The sequence below is a fragment of the Notolepis coatsorum genome, assembly GCF_963971535.1.
Source record: "Notolepis coatsorum genome assembly, chromosome: 9".
NCBI classification, from domain to species: Eukaryota; Metazoa; Chordata; class Actinopteri; order Aulopiformes; family Paralepididae; genus Notolepis; species Notolepis coatsorum.
Genome location: NC_140173.1, coordinates 142,513,053 through 142,531,439, shown reverse-complemented (window position 1 = coordinate 142,531,439; position 18,387 = coordinate 142,513,053). Strand labels below are relative to the sequence as shown.

The window sequence follows — 18,387 nt, the reverse complement described above, 5'->3', positions numbered from 1 at the left end:
GTACTGTCTATCTGTATGTCGTGTGTGTCATATATTATGTTATGATGAATTGAAAATGGTGGACCCTGATGTAAACAAGACAAAAGTCTTTCTCTGGTCTGCAATTGTGTGTATTGAGCTGTACTGTATTGTACCCATTCTGCAATCTGTTAATAAAGTTTTCAATCAATTAATCAATCAATCAATCAAGAAAGACGTTTGTCTTGTTTACATCAGGGTCCCCCATTTTCAATTCATAGTGTCACATTTATGACACAACATACATGTGACATCATGACATTTATGGCATAGGGACATATACATGACATACAGGTATATAGTTACATTTGTGACATATATGATATGCAAATATACAAATATATGCTGCTTCTATGAAACAACAAAAGCAACATCAACTACAAGTTAGCGAATATGATATTTAGTGTTTTTTCTTTTCTTCCCCCAGACACTGACCCCTGTGTTGCTCAAATCTAAAGTCTGACTACCCACCTGACCTCGTTCCCAGTTTTATCTCCGTGAGATTGATAAGAACTACCCACCCCAGGAGTTCAAAACTTTTAATCCCTATCTGATCGGATCAGATTTGGATTAATTCATTTCAACTCATTATGAATTGAAAATGGGGGGACCCTGATGTAAACAAGACGAAAGTCTTTCTCTGGTCTGCGTCCCCTTAACAATTGTGTGTATTGAGCCGTACTGTATTGTTGTACCCATTCTGCAATCTGTTAATAAAAAATGTCAATCAATCAATCAATCAATCAATCAATCAATCAATCAATCAATCAATCAATCAATCAATCAGGATTACAAGTTTTGAACTCCTGGGATCAGACACTGCTGGGTGCGTTTATATGTTGGAGAGCAGAGCACAACAGCGCCAGGTGATTGATTGATTGATTGATTGATTGAAAATTGTGATTGAATGAATGAATGAATGACTTTATTTGACAATATAAAAAATAAACATGTGACAGAAGAGCACAGTCGGGATATACTGCCAAGGATGAAACACAAAAAAGCTCAGAGCTTATTTCCATTGTGATTGATTGATTGATTGAAAAGTTTATTAACAGATTGCAGAATGGGTACAGTACAGTACAGCTCAATACTTTCGTCTTGTTTACATCAGGGTCCCCCATTTTCAATTAATCATATATCAGGTCAATTGTACACAGCCGCAGAGGACAGACAGTAAAACGACAGGATTCAGTCACTATATATAATATATGGGTGGCGAGGACGGGGAGATTGTGTCAAATGTTTTGACATGTATAGAACACGATGGTGAATATATTATTTCTTTACGTTGTAAACGGGGACACTGTATATTTGCATATCATATATGTCACAAATGTAACAGTACTATATACCTGTATGTCGATGTATGTCCCTATGCCATAAATGTCATGTATGTCATGTATGTCATAAATGTCACTATTAATTGAAAATTGCAGGACCCTGATGTAAACAAGACGAAAGTCTTTCTCTGGTCTGCATCCCCTTAACAATTGTGTGAGCCGTACTGTATTGTACCCATTCTGCAATCTATTAAATAAAGTTTTCATTCATTCATTCATTCATTCATTCACACACACTCAGGCGACCAGTAGCGGTACAGTCCGGGGAACTAAACGAGCGCCCCCCGGATATCGGGCACGCACTCGATTGGTTGCTTTTCGCTTGTTACGTAGGTATCTACGTCATTTACCCGCGTTTGTTGACGAACGCACACTGTCACTGGCGTTTGGCGGGATTCAACAGAGAGGAGGACGCACCTAGCAGCACATCGGTAACGTTAACATTGTCTCATTTAAAGTAGTTAAATAACAACAATGCATACGTGTATTGATGAAATATACGTGATTACTATGAGTCACTATGAATTGAAAACGGGGGACCCTGATGTAAACAAGACAAACGTCTTTCTCTGGTCTGCATATTGTCATGAGCTGTACTGTACTGTACCCATTCTGCAATCTGTTAATAAAGTTTTCATTCATTCATTCATTCATTAATTCATTAAAATACGTTGTATATCATTTGGTCGTCTAGGTTAGCTAACGTTACCTTGCTGTCTATCTGTATGTCATGTATGTCATATATGTTATGATGAATTGAAAATGGGGGACCCTGATGTAAACAAGATGAAAGTCTTTCTCTGGTCTGCTTCCCCTTAACAATTGTGTGTATTGAGCTGTACTGTATTGCACCCATGTATAAATGTCCTGGAGAGTGGGAAGCCCCCCTCCAATTGTGTGTTCGGCTGAACGTGTCACTCTTTGTAGTCTGCTTCGGTCGTGTGCAGTGCTATTCCCAAACCAGGAGGTGATGTTACCAGTCAGCATGCTCTCTATTGTGCACAAGTAGAAGTTCTTAAGGATCTTCTGACTCACTTTGAACTTCCTTAGGCGCCTGAGGAAGTAGAGGCGTTGCCGTGCCTTCTTCACTACACTGTCAATGTGTGTGGTCCATGTTGTCAAGTCCTCGGATATGTGGACTCCGAGGTACTTAAAACTGTTCACTCTCTCGTCTCGACCGGTGCCCCGTCGATGCTGAGGGGGCTGTAGTTCCTTGGCCCCCGACCTCCTAAAATCCACAATCATCTCTTTAGTTTGGCTGATGTTCAGGGAGAGGCTGTTCTCCCGGCACCACAGCGCCAGGTTCTCTACCTCTCGTCGTTCGCAGAGATCAGGCCCACCACTACTGTGTCGTCAGCAAACTTGATGATTGTGTTGCTGTTTTGCTTTGCCACACAGTCATGTGTGTACAGCGAGTAGAGGAGGGGGCTCGGAACACAGCCCTGGGCGGGACCTGTGTTGAGAGTGATGGATGGATGAGGAGGTGCACTTGCCTGCTCTCACCACTTGGGGTCTTCTTGTCAGGAAGTCCAAGACCCAGTTTGGCAGAGGTCGTAGTTCAAGCCCAGGTCTCTGAGCTTGACTACGAGCTTGGAGGGGACTATGGTATTGACTGCTGAGCTATAGTCAATAAATAGCATTCTCACATAGTTCCCCTGCCTCTTGTCCAGGTGTGATGCTGCCGTGTGCAGCACATGGGCTACTATGGTGTCCCTTTTTTTCAGCTAATTAGGCTAAACGGTCTCTTATATGTGTAAAATATGTGACTCCCTCATTATTGGCCTTCAGCAAATGAAACAATCACCCACTGGGACCCATTCAAACCATGTTTGTGAATGTATTGTGTGTGATGCCAGGGTTTGTCATCCTCCACACCAGAAAAATAAGAAATCCTTTTAAAAACGACTGACCACAGACAGGCTGTTAGTGGACTGTGACCCTGACATCTATTTAGTCTAATGACAGACTGGCAAGATGCAGCCCTGCTAACCGGGTGTGTTTCTTCTTTACCTTTAGGCACCATGCAGTTCTACGGCAACAGGAGGAGGAAGCTTATAGCCAACCCTCAGTCACAGCTCTATGGACATTGTCTACAGTTCTACGGGCAGCCTCCTCTTGAAAACATTGCGCTCTCTGAGTTCGAGACATTCGCCGTGGAAAGACTGAAACGTAAGGCCCTTGGTTGAATATGTTCTATACAACTAGAGTCTGATGTCCTTTGTAGACAATGATCCATTGAATCGGTCAACTTTGCTCTTGTGTTCACAATGCTGATTTTGTCTCGTGATCGCTGCAGTGTTGAAGACGGTGGCGAATTTGGGAGTGAGTTATGTGAAAACAAGTGAGGACTACCAGAAGAAACTGGACTATGAGTTCAACAGTTTGAATTTCCCCTACAGAACCGAGGCTGTGAGTATAATAATACAGGTTTACATCACATTTCATAACCAATTCCATGTTTTAAACATTCAGCAATCGACGAGTACAGACCAATACTGACCACTATAGACTTAGGGACATCGGTTTGGGGCCATTGGATCAAAACACTATTGAATTATACAGGAATTTGTATCTTTATTTGCGACAACTGTGCACACGTTCAGCAACTTCCAGATTTTACAGTTTGACAGACACACACCGTCTAGGGCTGGGCGATATGGGCTAAAAATAAAATCCCAAATTATTATTTTTTTAATCCGATTTACGATTTTAATCGATTTTTTTCTCTTGAAAACTAGAAACGCCAAGGAAATCATTCAAATAACCTTTTGTTTTTATTTGACACAAAAAAAGTATCAAACAAAGATGAATGTCCCTATTTGGATTAATACCGTAGTAGTGCAACAACTTGCTTTTTCACCAAACTTCACTTAAAACAAATAAAAGGTGCCTCTTGATCATCAAACAAGAATGAATTTGGGATATTTTATTGGGATTAATAAAGTGCAAATCTAACTTTCACCAAACATCACTTTTTGTAAAATAAAAGGTGACTAAAAAAATAAAAAGATTTAATTAAAAAAAAATTGTTCAAAATTGTCCTAAATCAATTCATTCGAATTAATCGATAATATCGATTAATCGCCCAGCCCTAACACAGTCCAATGACAACAGGACACACTGCACACAGGGACAGCGCGACAAAGACCAAGGAAACTATAAAAGAAGGAAGGGTCATTATTATGTCACCGTGTAGCACATTCAAGTGTGGGAACTTTCAGCTCGGCCAACATTGAATTAAATGGTGTCGCCATCACCTGGTGTGTGTTATTTTAAACCGGTTATTAGCTCGGCTGTCGGAATCATCAACAATCTGTTGCATTGTTAACTACGGTAGCTAACTATTGATATATTGGTTGATGTGTATTTCCTCAGATAGGTTGTATATCATTTGAATACAGCCTTCAATAGAACTGGCACCAAGCGGAGCATAGAACACTGGTATTCTGACGTGATGACCATTCCTCCTTTTATAGTTTCCTTGGTATAGATCAGGGGTTCCCAAACGTTTCAGGCCAGGACCCAGAAAATAAGGCGTCAGAGAGCCGCGGCCCAATGCACATCGTGAGGCTTTTTTTCTTTTTGCCAGGCGACCGATTTTTTAAGCCAAATATCACTTCAATCCTATTAAGTTAGTTCAAGTTAGTTATTCATTTATATGTGCTATTTATGAGAGGGCTAACTTGTTGCAAAATAATAATGATAATAATAATAGCCTCATTAAAATACTATTGTTGCTTCGGTTGTTTTCAGCGTTTTATGTGCATAATCTGTTATTTAGTTTGAAATGTTCGTTGAAATAAGTAGATTTTTTTGTTTTTGTTTATTTATTAAGTTAATATAAAACCATATAGTCACATTTTAGAATACAATAGAATAGAATTTTAGAATACAACTAGAAACACTGTCCTGGCCTGCTTCTAAGTTCAGTGGCCTGACAAATTATTATTTTTTTTTTTTTTTAATTTTTTTTAAATCATCTCGCGGCCCACCCATGGCTGCTCGCGGCCCACCTTTGGGTCGCGACCCCGACTTTGGGAACCACTGGCCTATAGAACACTGGTATTCTGATGTAGTGAGCCTTCCTTCTTTTATAGTTTCCTTGGAATAGAACACTGGTATTCTGATGTCGTGAGCCTTCCTTCTTTTATAGTTTCCTTGGTATAGAACACTGGTATTCTGATGTCGTGAGCCTTCCTTCTTTTATAGTTTCCTTGGTATAGAACACTGGTATTCTGATGTCGTGAGCCTTCCTTCTTTTATAGTTTCCTTGGTATAGAACACTGGTATTCTTGATGTCGTGAGCCTTCCTTCTTTTATAGTTTCCTTGGTATAGAACACTGGTATTCTGATGTCGTGAGCCTTCCTTCTTTTATAGTTTCCTTGGTATAGAACGCTGTCTTGCGTTGCTGGTAGGGTTAGCTTGCCTAGTGCAGCTTTCAATACACAGTAGCAGGAGTTGGTTGGGCTTGACGTGCCGAGACAGCTTGTACACAACCCTCAGCCTGTCTGGCCTCACGTGGTATGAGGCTGCAATCCATCACCTGGAAGACAATAGGCGTGGGAAGAGGACTAACAAGCCAACTCCAAAAGCCCTCCAGGGGGTTGGGCGAGGGGCTAACATCCCCACCCTGTAAAACACTATATTGTTACAGAAACGCCAACAAGAGAAAAACAAGACATCAACACCTTGGCCCAGGGAAGAGAAGGGTCTTCGATAAGAAGGTCTATGACACCATGTGGTGAAAGCCAGAAGTCTCTGGAAGCCACACGGCCGATCACCCTTCTTTCGTCCAGGGCTGCCCATATCGGTACGTGGAACGTGAGAACCATGTATGAGATGGGTAAGACATTTCAAGTAGCAGCAGTGATGAGGAACTATAATCTCACGCTGCTCGGAATAAGTGAGACAAGATGGACACAGTCCGGACAGAAACGACTGGCCTCAGGAGAGTTACTGCTGTACTCCGGACACGAAGAGGACAATGCCTCCCACACCCAAGGAGTAGCACTGATGCTATCTAAAACAGCACAGACGGCGCTCATAGGATGGGAAGCCCATGGTCCAAGGATCATCACCGCATCCTTTCGAACCAAGAAGAAGAGGATCAATATGAACATCATACAGTGCTACGCTCCTACCAATGACAGCGAGGAAGCAGACAAAGACCAGTTCTACAACAGACTGCAGTCCATTATAGAAAAGCACCCAGAGAGAGACATCACAATCCTGATGGGAGACCTTAATGCCAAGATCGGAAGTGACAACAGGGGGTACGAAGATATAATGGGAAGACACGGATTGGGGGCCATGAATGAAAATGGGGAGAGGCTGGCGGACCTGTGCGCTATGAACAACTTGGTCATTGGCGGCAGTGTTTTTCCCCATAAGAACATCCACAAGGCCACTTGGGTATCGCCAGACCACATAACCGAGAACCAGATTGACCATGTCTGTATCAGCAAGAAATTCAGGAGGTCCATGCAGGATATAAGAGTAAAGAGAGGAGCAGATGTGGCTTCAGACCACCACCTTGTCGTAGCCAGCCTGAAGCTGAAGCTGAGAAAGAACTGGATGTCGGCACATACAACACGACACAGGTACAACACAGCTTCCTTGAGAGACGCCAGTAAGCTGGAAGAGTTCAGAGTAACACTCAGCAACAAGTTCCAAGTTTTACAGGAGCTGTTGGAAGAGGACGAGTGCACCCTGGAGAACAGTTGGAAGGAGATAAAAGAGGCAGTAACGTCTACCTGCCAGGAAGTTCTTGGCCCCAAGAAGCACCAGCACAAGGAGTGGATCTCAGGGGACAGTCTGCGAAAGATCCAAGAGAGGAGGGAGAAGAAGGCGGCAGTGAACAACAGCCGGACAAGAGCAGAGAAGGCCAAGGCACAAGAAAGGTATGCAGAAGGAAACAAGCTAGTAAAGAAGAGCATCAGAGCAGACAAGCGAAGGTATATGGATGACCTGGCAACAGAGGCAGAGCAAGCAGCAAGAGAGGGGAATATGAGAGAACTGTACAACATCACCAAGAAGCTGGCAGGAAAGTACAGCAAACCAGAACGACCTGTGAAGGACAAAGAGGGAAGACCGATAACAACGGGAGAGGAGCAACAAAAGAACAGATGGATGGAGTATTTTGAAGAACTTCTAAACCGGCCAGCACCACAGAACCCACCAGACATCGCACAGGCTGACACAGACCTACCCATAGCCTGCAACGCACCAACCAGGGAAGAAATTAGGAAGGCTATCAAGCAGCTGAGGAACGGAAAGGCTGCAGGACCAGACAACATCCCTGCGGAGGCACTGAAGTCAGATATAGAAACCACGGTGAAGATGCTCCACCCACTCTTCATGAAGATATGGGAGGAAGAAGACGTGCCAGGAGATTGGAAAGAGGGCTATCTCATCAAGATCCCAAAGAAAGGCGACCTTAGCAATTGCGCAAATTACAGAGGGATCACACTGCTATCAGTGCCAGGGAAAGTTTTTAACAGAGTAATCTTGAACAGGATGAAGGACCTCATCGATGGACAACTCCGCGATGAGCAAGCTGGTTTCCGCAAGGACCGATCCTGCACAGACCAAATTGCAGTGCTGCGCATCATCGTGGAGCAGTCGATAGAGTGGAACTCGCCCCTGTACATAAATTTTGTGGACTATGAGAAAGCCTTTGACAGCCTAGACAGAGAGACCCTCTGGAAGCTTCTCCGACATTACGGGGTGCCGACCAAGATTGTTTCCATCATCAGGAACTCCTATGAGGGACTGACATGCAAGGTGGTCCACGGAGGGCAGCTCACAGAGGCATTCCAAATGAAGACCGGGGTCAGACAAGGTTGTCTGCTCTCGCCCTTCCTCTTCCTGCTGGCCATTGACTGGATAATGAAGACCTCCACAGCACAGAGAAGGTACGGGATTCAGTGGACACCTTGGACGCAACTTGACGACTTGGACTATGCTGACGATTTGGCACTACTGTCGCACACCCAACAACAGATGCAGGAGAAGACCAACAACGTGGCATCCACTTCCGCGCAAGTGGGACTCAACATCCACAAAGGCAAGACTAAGATCCTCAAGACCAATGCAGCAAACAACACCAACACAATCATGCTGGATGGCGAGGCTTTGGAAGAAGTTGAAGCCTTTACCTACCTTGGCAGTGTTATTGACAAGCAGGGCGGCACAGATGCTGACATTAGAGCACGAATAAGGAAAGCACGTACAGCATTCGTGCAATTACGGAACATCTGGAGCTCAAAAGAACTGACTTCCAACACCAAAGTCAGATTCTTTAACACCAACGTCAAGGCAGTCCTATTATATGGAGCAGAGACGTGGAGAACTACAGCTGCAACCATCAGGAAAGTGCAGGTCTTCATTAACAGCTGCCTGCGGAAGATCATCAACATCCGATGGCCAGACACCATCAGCAACTGCGAACTCTGGCAGAGAACAAACCAGCTGCCAGCAGAAGAAGAAATTAAGAAACGCAGATGGCGCTGGATAGGCCACACCCTGCGAAAGCCCGCAAGTACCATCACCAGACAAGCCCTAACATGGAACCCGCAGGGCAAGCGGAAAAGGGGCCGCCCGAGAAACACCTGGCGCAGAGACCTGGAGGCAGACACCAAGACCATGAAGATGACCTGGAACCAACTGGAGAGAACAGCTCAAGACAGAGATGCTTGGAGATCACTTGTTGACGGCCTATGCCCCAGAAGGGGTAGCAGGCGTAAGTAAGTAAGTAAAGTTGGTATAGAACACTGGTATTCTGACGTGATGATGACCATTCCTTCTTTTATAGTTTCCTTGGTATAGAACGCTGGTATTCTGATGTCGTGAGCCTTCCTTCTTTTATAGTTTCCTTGGTATAGAACACTGGTATTCTGATGTCGTGAGCCTTCCTTCTTTTATAGTTTCCTTGGTATAGAACACTGGTATTCTGATGTCGTGAGCCTTCCTTCTTTTATAGTTTCCTTGGTATAGAACACTGGTATTCTTGATGTCGTGAGCCTTCCTTCTTTTATAGTTTCCTTGGTATAGAACACTGGTATTCTGATGTCGTGAGCCTTCCTTTTATAGTTTCCTTGGTATAGAACACTGGTATTCTGACGTGATGACCATTCCTTCTTTTATAGTTTCCTTGGTATAGAACACTGGTATTCTGATGTCGTGAGCCTTCCTTCTTTTATAGTTTCCTTGGTATAGAACACTGGTATTCTGATGTCGTGAGCCTTCCTTCTTTTATAGTTTCCTTGGTATAGAACACTGGTATTCTGATGTCGTGAGCCTTCCTTCTTTTATAGTTTCCTTGACAAAGACTGCAGACTATACTATACCCTCGCCATACATTTAGTTCGATGTACCAGCTGTAATATTTCATTTCAACCTTTATTTAAAATCGTAAGCATCTGAGGTTTCCCTCATTTACAGAAACGACGATTGTACAGTACATAATAAAAACAATATTCACAGAAATTTAAACACCAGAGTAAAACAAATTAAAAACGTTTAAAAATAATTTTAAAATATCAACTAAAACAGTTACAGGTAGTCACACAATGGTCTGAAATCATACATTTAAACATTCCAAGGGAAGGGAGAACCTCCAATTTTAGCGTGAGTTGAAGGACATTCCATGAGTTAGAGGCATCAAAGGAAAAGGCTGACTTCCCTAGCTCAGAACAAATCTGAGGAACCCTAAGAACCATCCAGTCATTCGATCGAGTTGAATAGGTTCCAATATTCCAATTTAACAGTGAGGAGATATAAACAGGTTAGGGTTAACGCTACGCTAGCTACATATCACAGTCGGGGTGACGGTATGTCGTGTCATTTAATTTCACTTACTCAGGCTCATTCTATATCACATAAACATAAAACGCCGGTGCTTTTATTTTTTTCAAACACAGTTGGCAAAAGTCGTTGAAATGGTACACTTTGTCAAACCTTTAATGTAGAGTCTGTCTGCTTTTTGGAGGCTGACCTCTTGATTAGAACGTTACACGGGTCGCCAACATTGTGGGAAACGCACTTACCGTCTTCTCCAGAGTCGGACAAGAAGATGGATACCAACTCTCTCTATGTTCAGTGTAGAAGCCGGCTATCTGGCTGCAAGCTAGTCTTAATTTAAACATTTAAAAAATCGATACTTGGCATCACTGTATCGATATAATATCGGTATGCAAAATATCTATTGCTGTATCGACCCCCCCCCCCCCCCCCCCTGTGTGGTGTCCAGTAGTGTATAAGAACTGTATTGAACGGTATAGAACTGTATTGTCCCCAAAGGGAAATGGACCACCAGGTTTATATTTATAATATAAAACACAACATACTCGTGCCCTAAAGATAAGAATAGTCGCTTGGCAGGTAGTTCTACCGGATGGGGAAGTAGCTTGGCATAGCAGCGGTGCACAAACACACAATTCCATGTCGTTGATTTGATGTGAAAACCTGATATGAATCATGCACTATAATAACTCTTTAAACCCATTTCAGGATGATATCAAAGTTCAGAATGGACCCAATGAATATGAGAAGAGACGAAAGGATCACATCTCTCACTTCATCCTCAGACTGGCCTACTGCCAAACGTAAGTTAAACATCTTGATGAGCGTCTTATCGGCTCTACACAATATTTGTATGCGTGTGGTGGTCCATGTCAAGCCCTGCCTCTGGTTTTGTGCCTCGGATATGTGGACTCCGAGGTACTTAAAACTGTTCACTCTCTCGACCGGCGCCCCCTAGATGCTGAGGGGGCTGTAGTTCCTGGCCCCCCGACCTCCTAAAATCCACAATCATCTCTTTAGTTTAGCTGATGTTCAGGGAGAGGCTGTTCCCCCGGCACCACAGTGCCAGGTTCTCCACCTCTCCCAGGAGGTAGGCCCTCTTCGTTGTTTGCAGAGATCAGGCCCACCACAGCAGTGTCGTCAGAAAACTTGATGATTGTCTTGCTGTTGTGCTCGGAACACAGCCCTGGGGAGAGTGATGGATGAGGAGGTGCAGTTACCTGCTCTCACCACTTGGGGTCTTCCTGTCTCTACTTTTCGTAGCTCCATTTCTGCAGACCCCTCTCTGATGGGTTGAGCTCCATTTCTGCAGACCCCTCTCTGATTGGTTGAGCGAAGCCCCTCTCTGATTGGTTTAGCTCGTCACGCGGTAAAAGGCGGATGTGATGTTATCATATCAAGAAGATAAAAAGAAATGTACTACCAGATTCGCGTATAACGTTATTTCGCGTGACTTCGCGGTTTATTCATAACGTTATGCACATTTCACAACACAGCCAGCTGTCAGAAACTGTACATTGTAACGTTATGTTATTTCGCGGTTTATTCACATAACGTTATTTCACGTGACAAGTTCAACACAGCCCAGCTGTCAGAAACTGTACATTGAGGGGGTTTGATTGAATCACTAGTGTTTACACTCCCCACTTACTGTAACTGTACCATGTTCTACATATAACCTCATTTCATGCACCTTGTTGTGTATCCTGTTTATTTTTCCTCATTATTATATTCAGAGTTAATTATATTGTTTACACTGTCTTTCCTGCCCATTTGATGTTCCCAAATCATATTCAGAAAGTATCACAGAGACTTCTATTGACCAAGGAATTAGTTATTATTAGTAAGACACACATTTCCGTAGCAATTGACCACCAGACTCTTTCTCTTAAGGCATTAACTGGGTTAATTAATATAAATGTTATATTGTAACTGTCTAGTTACACATTGGTTCCGAAACATGTATGTTCCAGGCTGCAATTAAAACTTTGAATCTGAGAGAGCTCTGGTCAGCGAAGCCGGCGATGCGAGCAATTATTATTGGTTTTTAATGACAAACCAATTACATAATCCAACATATGTGTAAAGGCACACACAACATATTCCAGTTAACGGTATATTTTTTTAATGATTCGTTATGGCGTAATCAATACTTCCATGTGTATAAATTGCATTCGTGACCTCCATGTTTTGGGGCTATTCATCAGAAAACTCGGATCCGGGATTCGGCTCCCATCCGTCGGGCAAGAACTGGGTTTTCAGCCTCTCTCTCTGGAGCTTAACGGAGTTTCGACACCTGGCTAGAGGAGCTTGTCGCGGCTCATGCGTGCGCTCGGCCAATCAGAGAGGGGTCTGCAGAAATGGGCTCCAACCAATCAGAGAGGGGTCTGCAGAAATGGAGCTACGAAAAGTAGAGACACGTTCAAGCCCAGGTCTCTGAGCTTGACGACAAGCTTGGAAGGGACTGTGGTGTTGTATGCTGAGTCAATTAATAGCATTCTCACATAGTTCCCCTGCCTCTTGTCCAGGTGTGATGCTGCCGTGTGCAGCACATGGTCTATGGCAGGGGTTCTCAAACTTTTTTATACCATGACCCCATTTTATTTAGGAATTGTTTTGACGACCCCACACTTAATGTATTGCATAATTTCAAATGTGGAGATAAGGAATATCAAAATAAAACCACACGTTGTTGAACTTGATCATGCATATTTATTAGAAAATGAAATTACAGCACTATGTTATCAATGAAATGAATGAATATGATCAACGAAAGCAACGGAATTGTTTCTGTATACACATTTATAAAAACGAGGCATATTTAGCCTAAATGTGTTGCCAGAACATAAAAAAAGAAAAGAAAATGTGCGGTGATTGAAAATGTTATGGCTCAATACTAGGGATGCTCGATACCGATATACCGATATTGTCCAACTCTTAATTTCCGATACCGATATCAACCGATACCGATATATGCAGGGTTTCCCCCCCCCAAAAAACGTAATAATTTCAGGTAATTAACATTACTTATTACATGGCGTTTTAACATTAGCCGAAATGCTTGATTGTGATTGGTCAATAGCACTCGTCAGAGGTCCGTTATGTAAGGGATAATGTATGGCTACGAGGTCATTGTCGCAAAATAATTGACACGTAGTTTAAAATACCGAGGCGCCGCGCCGAGGTGTTTTAAACGTCAGTGAAGGTCAATTATTTTGCGACAATGACCGAGTAGGCTATACATTATCCCGCTTATTACATGGCTTACATGGCAACTTACTAACAATATACCTAATTCATTTGACAAATCGCAGTTGTTCTGTGGCTCTGTCAGCCCAAATAAAGTGATTATTATTATCGCGGGCAGCTCTGTTCTGGCTCCGCTGACACTCCGCTGTCAGTGCAGCGCGGCAGGTGTGTCTGATTTGCTGCACTGATGTGGGCTTGATTGCCAACAGCTGCGCACTGCGGTCATTATTGAAAAAACAGCGGTCATTATTGAAAAATAATGACCGCTGTCGGGGGGCTATTGACCAATCACAAGCAAGCATTTCGGCGAATGTGAAAACGCCATGTAATAATACTCGATAACGGACCTCTGCCGAGTAATAATGACCGCTGTGCGCAGCTGTAGCAATCAAGCCCACTGACACACAGATCGCAGTCATGAAAGCTGCTCAGCACAGCTGCACTCAGTCATCAGTGCAATCGGACCACAGACCTGCCGGCTGCCAGTGTTCTGCGCGGAGCGACAGACCAGAACTGCGTCTGCATTTGATCTCGTCTTGTCGATGGTGTAAATGAATTAGGTATATTGTTAGTAAGTTAGCCATGTAATAAGCGGGATAATGTATAGCCTATACTCAGTCATTGTCGCAAAATAATTGACCTTCACTACGTTTAAAGAACACCTCGGCGAGGCGCCTCGGTATTCTAAACTCCGTGTCGGTCAATTATTTTGCGACAATGACCTCGTAGCTATACATTATCCCTTGCATATATCTTGTCATGGAATTAACACAACATTATGCATTATTTTGACAATAAATAAAATCAGAATTTGTTCTTACTTGCTTGCCTAGGTAAATAAATGTGAAATAAATGTTATTAAAAAAAAAAAAAAAAAAATTATATATTTTTTTGAAAACCGATACCGATAATTTCCGATATCACATTTTAATGCCAATATCGGCCGATAATATCGGACATCCCTACTAGGGATGCTCGATATTGGCTTTTTTACCGATACCGATATACCGATATTGTCCAACTCTTCCGATACCGATACCAACCGATATCAACCCCCAAAAAACGGAATAATTTCAGGTAATTAACATTACATATCTCTTGTTGTGGAATTAACACAACATTATGCATACTTTTGACAGAATTTGTTCTTACTTTGCCACACTGATCAAGGTTATAGAAATGTAAAAAATTCAAATAATTTGATTATTTTATTTTTTTGGAAAACCGATACGGATATTTTCCGATTTTCACATTTTAATGCCAATATCGGCCGATAATATCGGTAGGCCGATAATATCGGACATCCCTAATAATAATACTACTACGGCAACATGTGGTAAGTTGTTGTTTGTGTTGTAACTTTAGGGAGGATCTCAGGAGGTGGCTTATCCAGCAGGAGGTTGACCTGTTCCGTTACCGCTTCAGCCAGCTACCGGCAAACTACAAAAGTGACTTCATGCATCGAAACAACCTTGAGTATGATACGGTAAGCCAGTTTTTTTAATTTATTTTTAAATAAATTTTTTTACTTGCATGTTTTATTTGTATTATTTATTATTAATCTAATCTTTCTTTTCACCATATACGTTTGGAAGTAGCCTTATTCAAAGTACAGGAATGTTTGCCAATTGTTTCAAAATTGGTCACAAAGACATTCTAAAGGGGCATTTTACCATGTTTTTACATTTTTAATCTGATTCCTGTTGTGACGAGAGCATGTAATAATCAGACATACTGCATTTACATTTTGTCATTCAGCTGACACTTTTTTTTCCAAAGCGACTTACAAGTTCTGTACGACAAGTCATCAGGAAGGGCACAACTCAAATCGGCTGAGTAACAATGTTCATCAAATGTACTGCGTCACCCCCAACAAAACTCCAGAGGAGAGGAGAGCAGACCTCTAGTGAACTGCAGACAATTGTGCCACATTTCGGTACTGTTAAAATCAAATATTTTTGTATTTTTATATATATATATAAAAAAAAAAGTCTGACGTCAACGTTTCGTTTATAGCGAAACGAAACCTATGAAGTGTGCCGCACGTTCACGTCAATGTTCACACGCACAATACACACTTACCTATAGGATTTTACTTGATTCAACAACAAATCAGTCGGGGCAATGGCAAGCCAAAAACAAAGTGTTGTTACTAGTGCTGTCAATCGATTAAAATATTTAACTCGATTAATCGCATGATTGTCCATCGTTAACTCGTGATTAATCGCAATTTAATTGCATTTTCTTTTTTTTTTACCATAAACTGATATTTTTCAAGTTTTAATACTCTTATCAACATGAGAGTCAACACATGCTTGCTTTATGCAGCCATTTAACACAAAAGGATGACCCTCATGCATTGCAAATTTGCATCAAATTCAAAACAGAGTGATGCACAAAATAACTTAAAAGAAAATAATCATGAATAAATAACAATGAATAAAGTGCATGAAATAATAGGGGAAAGAAAACATTAGGAACTTGTTACATTAACCCACACAAGGGCTGAGAACTCTCCCAGCTCTCTTTCCCCTTCCTCATCTCTCTCACCCCCCCTCTCTATCTCTCTCACACACACACACACACACACACACACACACACACACACGCACACACACACTTTGAGTCAGAAAGAAACATAGTATCAATGAGAGTATCAATAATACACCTGAGTGAAGTCTAATAATAATATATTTTATTTTTTTATTTTTTTAATAAAGTTAATCTTGAGTTAAAAAAAAAATAGTGGCGTTAATAGAATCGGGCGATAACGCGTTAATACCACTCTATATGGCCAGCAAATCAAAACAAACTTTCATTGTGCGTGAGGCTGTTTGTAGAGCTAAATCTATACTTTATAGTATTGCTATCTGTCCATTCTCATTGTCAATTGACACTATAAACCGTCCCTTCAAAATGGCTTAAAGAAATAATCTTTTCATCAATACGTTCCCATTTTATAGCGTCTTGAATATAAGCGTTATATGGGATTGGTCTGGTATATTTCCTGCAAAACGAGATACAGGCTGCTAAGCTAATAACGTTAAATTGAATGGTGTTTTGGCCCTACAGAAGCTATAGCTAAAAATCTAAATGCATATGATCGATATCATGTTCCACCATGAATGCATGAAAGGGGGGCGTCGTTTCTGATTATTGATTACCAATAATGGCGTTAGCCTCGGTAGCCACATTCGCTGATCGCCTGGTTGGGTATGATAACGAGGCCTGATCAGTGTGTAATTTACGTGAAAAAGATCGTACCTGTGGCCGGTTGGACTGCAAAAAGGATTTCCCAGTTATCGATCGCCATCTGGTAGATCCATATGTCCATTGGCTGATGCTATATTCCTTTACTGCACACTGAATTCAGCTCCCAAAACGTATTCCATGCTACATGCTACACGCATAGATTCATCCTAACAGGAAAGTCCATTCAACATCCAAAAAAATAAAACACCGTTCTGCCACAGGGAACACTGCATTATCGAGACGGCACCCCTACAAGGATCTGGCCGGTAATGCACTTTTCCGAATTCCAAGAGTAGGGTAAATCTGCAGTGGCGCAGGGTGACATTGAGTGGGATATTACAATGGAATAAAAGCCAAAACAACCTTGCCACGGACATGTCCATGGTTGGCCCTCAACCATTGGATCCGAAACACAGACATGTCCGTGGTTGGCCGGGAATGTGTTAACAAATTGTTTTAAATAAATAATAATGATGATAAATTATTTGAAGTTTGGAAATTTTTTCTTTTACAACTGAGGTAGGTAAATTACATTTTTAGAGACTAAAGTACCGAAAAAAGGTACTGTTGGGTACCGGTATCGATTCACAGGTACCGTCGGTTTTGAACACATCGGTTAAAATGTGAAAGGTACCCAACCCTACCGATGATGTCGTCGGACGGAGTTTCTCGGGATGCCAATGTGGCGGAGCTCTCGAGACACCGAAGACGTTGCTAAGTTTTAGTTTAGTTAAAGTTTTTATGTATCACATCCTCCTCACAACAGAACGCAAAGTGGCCCTTTAAATGTACAAAGTTGTAAAGTTGTTTAATGCCAGAATACAAACCAGTAAAAGGACCAAACCGATGACTATTACCGGAGACTGTCCCTGTTTGGGGGGGGGGGGGGGGGGGGGGGGTGGTTAATTCATGCCATTGTTAGATTTAGATGACCTTCGATTACTGTCACTTATCCTGTCTTCCTTCAGGATAGACTGCGTTGTGTTGTTGGATGTTGAAGTAAAGTCACTTTAATGAAATAATTTACGACACCCAGGCTCCCGGTATTCTCTTTATAACACAGGATTATTGGCATAAACGGCAAAATAGTTACAAATAGGTTGCTCTTAGGTTCTCTGAGTGAGCTGAATACTGAAGGAGACCGGAGAAGCCCTCTCTCCTCCAAGCTGAAATACCAAAGAGACAATCCCAGACTGGGATAATAATAATAATAATAAACTTTATTTGTATAGCACCTTTCATACAAGAATTGCAGCTCACAATAGAAGTGCTTCACAATAGCAACAAGACGGGCACATAGTGCAGACATATGAAATCACAGTTTTTCCACATTAGGATCTAACATCCCAATGGGCCACCTTGTTTATGGTTTGATTCTATTGCAGTTTTAAAATGGACAATAATAAATACAGTAATATGCAAGCGCGCAAAGAACGGGTTTCAAGCCAATATTGATCATTGGGATCGCAAAATAAACGTACACACGGTTCAGCAGTGTTATGAAACATGACCTGCAAGTTTTGTAATGTTTGAATAAGAAAACGTTGAAATATAATCCGATTTGTTTTATTCCATGCACATTTTGTACATTTGTAGTGCCCCCTAGTGGTGGATTTGAATGTAATTTTTAGGGTATGGGTATGTTTCGAGTAGTTATCTGGACATATCCTGCATATTTGGTGATGATTGACCTAACGGCTGTTGACTGAAGGAGGAAAAAAA

General features: G+C 41.9%; 1 protein-coding gene across 2 annotated transcripts in view; it reads left to right on the top strand.

Annotated features, from left to right (window-relative positions):
* The first annotated feature begins 1,750 nt into the window (after positions 1-1,750).
* Positions 1,751-18,387, top strand: part of prim2 (DNA primase subunit 2) — a 147,308-nt gene continuing 130,671 nt past the window's right edge. The window contains exons 1-5 of one of the 2 annotated variants that reach the window (XM_084320995.1): positions 1,751-1,792; positions 3,378-3,530; positions 3,658-3,770; positions 10,873-10,967; positions 14,779-14,899. In XM_084320995.1, the coding sequence (XP_084177121.1) occupies positions 3,383-3,530; positions 3,658-3,770; positions 10,873-10,967; positions 14,779-14,899 (477 nt within the window). In that variant the 5' untranslated portion in view covers positions 1,751-1,792; positions 3,378-3,382. Of the gene's footprint in view, positions 1,793-2,410; positions 2,508-3,377; positions 3,531-3,657; positions 3,771-10,872; positions 10,968-14,778; positions 14,900-18,387 lie in introns of those variants that run through there. The other variant, XM_084320994.1, reaches the window with a different exon arrangement.